The following is a 6,754-nucleotide window of genomic DNA, read 5'->3' on the forward strand; positions in this document are numbered from 1 at the left end:
GGGTGAGACGGGGCGGGGGCGGGGCTTGGCCGCCGAGGGTGGCCCCTGGAGGGACCCCCGCCCCGGGAGGGCGAGGACCGGGCCGGCTCGGGCTGGGGACGCGAGGGCAGGCGCCAACGGGGACCCCACGGTTCCCGGGCGAGGACGGGGGCGGGGCGCAGCCAGGCGTGCAGTGACCTTGGACAGCTCAGATCCTGCCGGCCTCGGCTTTCCAGTTCGCTCGCTGAGCCGGTGCATGAGAGCCTGGGCTCCAGCTGTAGAGGAGATGCAGCGGTAGAGTCCGCCAGGCCACCTTCCAAAACCCGTGTGACGAGCAGGTCCATGCGTTCGTGCACTTTTCTGGGCAGAGATGGTGGATTTAATCCGGTTGCCACAGGGGACGGAATCCAGAGAAGGCCACATGCCCGCTCATTTGTGAGACTGTTTGCAGTCGCCTTAGGAAGGAAAAGCAGGCCGGAGGGGTGTCGCCCGTTTCTGAGATGGGGCTGAATCTAAGGTTGGCGACCAGGTAGAGGAGCCGGCTCAGCCACACCCGGCTGCCCAAGGAGGGAAGCCCTGTGCCTAGGAGAAGCCTCGTTCCTGAATCTGCCGTTTTCCCCGAGTTGGTTGTTAGGGCAGCAGGTGCCCCCACAAGTCAGAAATCCTGCCTGGATTGTATTTTGTCTTTTTCTCTGAGGCGTAGACTTAAAAATAGGTAACTTAACAGCTGGGGATAAAACAAAAAAACACACCATATTGCTGGGCGTGGTGGCTCACGCCTGTAACCCTAACACTGTAGGAGGCCTAGGCGGCGGATCACCTGAGGTCAGGCGTTGGAGACCAGCCTGGCCAACGCGGTGAAACCCTGTCTCTACTAAAAATACAAAAATTAGCCAGGCGTGGCGGTGCACACCTGTAATCCCAGCTACTTGGGAGGCTGAGGTAGGAGAATCACTTGAATCCGGAAGGCGGAGGTTGCAGTGACTTGAGATCCTGCCACTATCCTCCAGCCTGGGGGACAGAGTGAGACTGTCTCAACAAAACAAACCATACTGTGGTTCCGATGACCTGCACCTTGTCAGAGGGGTCACACAGCCTTGAAACGTAACAGTCACATGTTCTAGGCTCCTGTGTGCACTGGGAATACATAACTCGGGGGTTCTGGGAAAGGGATTTCTCAGAACTTAAGCCGGGAAGTGATTTGAAAACTTCCAGTATCACTCCCTTTGTCCTCTCAGGAAGTATTTTTTTAAGCCACTGAGTGAATCACCCTTGAGTTGCACAAGAAGGAAACACCGCATAGAGTGAAAATGACAGCAAACTGCTGAGGTCACTTCCCCAGGCCCACTGAATGAGAGCATCAGTTCCTGTGCTGGAGAGAAAGGCAGTGAGAGGAGACAGTGAGGTCCAGCTCGTCCCTGGCTCTCTCTCAGGTCCTGACGTCTTTTCCAAGTCTGCAGAGCAGCGATGCTGCCTGGGCCCCAGGCAGAAAACCGTGTTCCGCCTGCAGCCAACCACTGCAGGCTCAATGTCTCTGGTGTATCTCAGAGATAAGCAGGTGGTGGGTGTTCCTTGCTTATCCCACAAGGGTACCCGGAAGGAATGATGGAGTCACTTCCCTCCACAGGCTTGACCCCACTGTTCTCTTTCCTGGACACAGGAGGCATACACAGAATACCTGAGGACCATCCACTATATCTCCCAGGCGTTACTGGAAGAAGTGGAAACCACTAAAGGTACGGCTCAGCCGGCCGGGCGCAGTGGCTCAGGCCTGTAATCCCACCACTGTGGGAAGCAGAGGCGGGCGGATCACCTGAGGTCAGGAGTTCGAGACCAGCCTGGCCGACATGGCGAAGCCCCGTCTCTACTAAAAATACAAAAAGTAGCTGGCCATGGTCGTGGGCACCTGTAATCACAGCTACTCGGGAGCCTGAGGCAGAAGAATCACTTGAACCCAGGAGGCGTAGGCTGCAGTGAGCCGAGATCACCCCATTGTACTCCAGCCTGGGCAACAAGAGCGAAACTCCTTCTCAAAAAAAAAAAAGTCATGGCTGAGCCCTGCTGCTCCCTCCATGCTGGACAAATTGTGGGCAGCCTAGGCTGGGCACGGTGGCTCACGCCTGTAATCCTACTACTTTGGGAGGCCAAGGCAGGCGGATCACAAGGTCAAGAGATCGAGACCATCCTGGCTAACACAGTCAAACCCTGTCTCTACTAAAAATACAAAAAAGCCGGGTGTGGTGGCAGGCGCCTATTGTCCCAGCTACTCAGGAGGCTGAGGCGGGAGAATGGCGTGAACCTGGGAGGCAGAGCTTGCAGTGAGCCAAGATCACACCACTGCACTCCAGCCTGGGCGACGGAGCCAAACTCCATCTCAAAAAAAAAAAAAAAAAAAATTGTGGGCAGCCTAGCCATTGATGAGTGCCAGGCTTCAGGGGGGTCTCCTGTATCCTTCCAGTGTGACCATTTGTAGCAGGTGGACCGGCCCACACTCAGTGTGATATAGTGGCAGGAAGGGACGAGTGTTGTGGGTAAGAGAATGGAGATGGGGGTGTGGCAAGACACTGGCTCCAGCGAGTGGCACAGAGGTGGGGCAGCATTCCAGCAGTGGGGTGTGCAAAGGCCCTGAAATAGGAGTGGGCGGGGTGGGGCTGTGTGCATGCCTTGGGTGGAACTGGGGCTGTTCTGGTGTGAAGGGAAACTTGAAGAGGCTTTGAGGGAGAGACCAGCCTGGAAGCGGAGCCTCAGGTGAGGACTGAGGATGGCAGTGGCCGGACCACCCAGGATGGGAGCAGTAAACGGTCTGGAGATGTGTCCTGAAGGTGGAACAGAGCAGACTTGCAGGAGGCACATGGTGACAGGAGCAGACTGGCAAGGGGAGGAACAGAAAGTTCCATGATGAACACATTAAGTTTGAGAGGACCAGCAGCCACTGGACATAGGAGCACCGAGGTCGGGGGAGCTAACAGTTGCCCCAGCTCCCTAGGGAGCCAGTGAGCTCAGCTGAGCTCTGGTGCTCCAAGACTGAGGAGCTGGGTGGAGGAGTGGCAGAGGGTCCCTGGGGAGAGCAAAGTCCCAGAAGACACAGGAACGCCTGTGGCCCACCATATCTGGCAAGGTGGGGATGGGTAAGGACAGTTTCCAAAATCAGGGCCAGATAAGAAAATGGGAGTCTGTGAGAAGTTTTCTGTGAAAGGCAGCAGGGAGGTGGGTCAGGCGCTGGAGCAGTGGGTCTGGGGCGAGTCACAGAGAGGCAGCTCCCACGGTGTGCAGGAGGGCTGTGTGAGCAGGCCCGTGGTCACATGCAGAGGTGCTCCATGCCAAGCCTACAGGAAGGCAGGACTTTGGGGACACAGCCCGTGGGACACGGGTGAGGCAGTTCCCCTCAGCACGTCCTTGTCTCTGTAAAACAGCCACTTCCCATTTAGGGTCTAGGCTCTGACAGGCCTTGATGCGGGACACACAGACTTAGCAGGCTCAGGAGGCAAAACCAGGGCAGATGATTAGAAATGAGTGGGTGGGAGGGCTTGCCCGGGGTCCATGGTGGGGCAGGGGGCTTGCGGGGAGTCCATGAGGGATAGTCGGCTTGCCCAGGGTCAGTGGGGAGTGGAAGGGGCAGTGGGCTTGCCCAGGGTCCATAGGGGGGGCAGTGGGGGCGTCGGGGCGCGGGATGGATGTGGGATGGACAAGTGGGATGGGAGGCAGTGGCATTGCCCAGGGTCAGTGAGGTTGGGGGGCAGTGGGCTTGCCTGGCTTTTCCATTGCCTCATTTTATCTCAGCAATAGGTAACGATGACAGAGCCAACTGTGACCCGCCTTCTTGTCCCTCCCCCAGAGCTAGGAAACTGTGCCCCCGGACACCCCTCCAAGATGCTGAAGCTACGCAGCCAGTGTCTGGAGAGGGCCCAGGTCAACGGCACCAAGCTTGGTGGGTCTCCTGCGTAGGCGCTCCCTGGGGCATCCCCCAAGCCTGCATCTCTCTGTGGGATGGGGCCCACTGCTTGACCTCTGGCTACCCAATGGCTTGCAGGGAAAACACGCCTGAAGCCAACCATGCCTGCAGCTGGGCTCCCACCCCAGCCTGCCGGCATACCACCGCCGTGTCTACTCCGACGAAGGAGGGAAGCCTCTCTCTTTTCTGCCACCCGAGATCTTCCAGAATTCAGGGGGCAGAGTCACAAACAGGCTCTAAGAAGTAAGATGGGCAAGACGGGAGTTGGGCTGCAGCCTGGGATTGGGTTTTGAGGCTGAGGAAGATGAGGTGATCACAGTGAATTTTTAAAAAATGGTCCCGGAATGGGAATATCCTCTTGCCTGATACAGCAAATGCAGGCTGGGCACGGTTGGCTCATGGCCTGTAATCCCAGCACTGTTGGGAGGCCGAGGGAGCAGATCAACCTGCAGTCAGGAAAGTTCCGGACCAAGGCTTGGCCAACATGGGGAAACCCTGTCATTTACTAAAAATACAAAAATTAGCTGGCTGTGGTGGCGTGCACCTGTATATCCCAGCTACTTGGGAACTGAGTCAGGGGAATCGCTTGAGTCGGAAGGTGGAGGTTGCAGTGACCGAGATCACGCCCACTACACTCCAGCCTGGGCAACAAGAGCAAAACGCCATCTCAAAAAAAAAAAAAAATTAGGCATAGTGGTGTGCCCCTGTAGTCCCAGCTAGTAGGGAGCTTGAGGTGGGAGGCTGGGAGCTCACTTGAGCCTGACAGGTTGAGGGTGCAGCCATAATGGTTGCCAGTGCACTCTTAGCCTGGGAACAAAACGTGACTCTAATAAAAAAAAAAAAAAATTAACTGGGAACAAGATAAATTTACATATATATGTATAAGTACACGATACTTACAAAAGCGAGCAGCAAAAGTTTATGATAGCATATGCAGACATAGCTGAAGACAAATTCATGTATTGGAAAAAAGGTCAAAGATATCCAGATATGAATTACAGAAACAAAAAATTAAAGACAGAAACGAGATGGAGCCGGGCGTTTGGCTCACGCTGTAATCCTAGACTTTGGGAGGCCAAGGCTGGCGGATCACAAGGTCAGTGAGTTCGAGACCAGCCTGGCCAATACGGTGAAACCCCATCTCTACTCAAAATACAAAAATTAGCTGAGCGTGGTGGCAGGCGCCTGGTAGTCCCAGCATACTAGGGGGCTGAGGCAGGAGAATCGCTTGGAAACCCAGGAGGCGGAGGTTCCATGAACCGAGATCATGCCAGTGCACTCCAGCCCTGGGTGACAGAGTGAACTATGTCACAAAAAAAAAAAAAAAAAAAAAAAAAAAAGAAGAGGCGGGCGCCGGGTGGCTCAAGCCTGTAATCCCACGCACTTTGGGTGGCCGAGACCATCCTGGCTAGCACGGTGAAACCCCGTTTCTACTAAAAATACAAAAACTAGCCGGGCGAAGTGGCGGGCGCCTGTAGTCCCAGCTACTCGGGAGGCTGAGGCAGGAGAATGGCGTAAACTCGGGAGGCGGAGCTTGCAGTGAGCTGAGATCTGGCCACTGCACTCCAGTCCGGGCGACAGAGCGAGACTCCGCCTCAAAAAAAAAAAAAAAAAAAAAAAAGAGAGAGAGATGGAAAGCCTAACATGTTCACTGGAGTTCCAGAAAGAAAATGGGAGAGAGGCATTATTAGAAGTTAGAACGGCAGACAGTTAAGGCCGGACGCGGTGGCTCAAGCCTGTAATCCCAGCACTTTGGGAGGCCGAGGCGGGTGGATCACGAGGTCAGGAGATCAAGACCATCCTGGCTAACATGGTGAAACCCCGTCTCTACTAAAAATACAAAAAACTAGCCGGCCGTGGTGGCGGCGCCTGTAGTCCCAGCTACTCGGAGGCTGAGGTGGGAGAATGGCGTGAACCTGGGAGGCGGAGCTTGCAGTGAGCCGAGATCGCGCCACTGCACTCCAGCCTGGGCGACAGAGCGAGACTCCGTCTCAAAAAAAAAAAAAGAATGGCAGACAGTTGTCTAGAACATCATGATGAAAAATACAGGCACAAATGCAAAAAGCCCAATGAATCCCAAGTGGGAGAGACAAGAAGGGCCCACTCTGTCCCTGCTCTGGCGGCGCCTGGCTTCCTAGTCACCTCGCTTCTGCAAGTGTGGCTTCAGGGCAGGGTGGCCAGGAGTCAGGCTCTGTCTTTCCTCCTCCTTGTCCCCACCACCATCCTCTACTGTCCCTGACAGTGGGAAGGTAAGAGGGACCGAAGCTTTCAAGGTGGAGTGGCTGTTAGGAACTGTCTAAAGGAGGCAGAACACTTCTTCCTTTCATGGGTCACAAACTGTTGTAACTGACCCATATAGTGCCTTTAAAGCAGGGGTGTCCAATCTGTTACCCTCCCCGGGCCACGCTGGAAGAACTGTCTTAGGCCACACATAAAATACAGTAACACTAACGATAGTCGATGAACTGAAAAAATAAATTGCAAAGCCGGGCTCAGTGGCTCATGCCTGTAATCCCAGCACTTTGGAAGGCCAAGGCAGGCGGATCACCTGAGATCAGGAGTTCGAGATCAGCCTGGCCAACATGATGAAAACCCATCTTTACTAAAACTACAAAATTAGCCGGGCATGGTGGCACACGCCTATAATCCCAGCTACTTGGGAGGCTGAGGCAGGAGAATCACTTGAAACCAGGAGGTGGAGGTTTCAGTGAGCCGAGATTGTGCCGCTGCACTCCAACCTGGGCAACAGAATGAGACTCTCAAAAAAAAAAAAAAATTGCAAAAAAACTCAGTTTTTTTTTTGTTTTTTTTTTTTTTTTTTTT

At 54.6% G+C, this 6,754-nt stretch overlaps 1 protein-coding gene across 1 annotated transcript in view; it reads left to right on the forward strand.

The window, feature by feature from the left end:
- Window positions 1-979: 979 nt before the first annotated feature.
- Window positions 980-6,754, forward strand: part of VPS9D1 (VPS9 domain containing 1) — a 14,754-nt gene continuing 8,979 nt past the window's right edge. Inside the window, 5 exon segments of the mRNA XM_017871230.1 lie at window positions 980-1,540; window positions 1,640-1,715; window positions 3,815-3,907; window positions 4,010-4,068; window positions 4,070-4,153. Of these exon segments, the coding sequence (XP_017726719.1) occupies window positions 1,331-1,540; window positions 1,640-1,715; window positions 3,815-3,907; window positions 4,010-4,068; window positions 4,070-4,153 (522 nt within the window). The 5' untranslated portion in view covers window positions 980-1,330.

The sequence above is a fragment of the Rhinopithecus bieti genome, unplaced genomic scaffold (assembly GCF_001698545.2).
Source record: "Rhinopithecus bieti isolate Rb0 unplaced genomic scaffold, ASM169854v2 scaffold_1037, whole genome shotgun sequence".
In the NCBI taxonomy this organism is placed as follows: domain Eukaryota; kingdom Metazoa; phylum Chordata; class Mammalia; order Primates; family Cercopithecidae; genus Rhinopithecus; species Rhinopithecus bieti.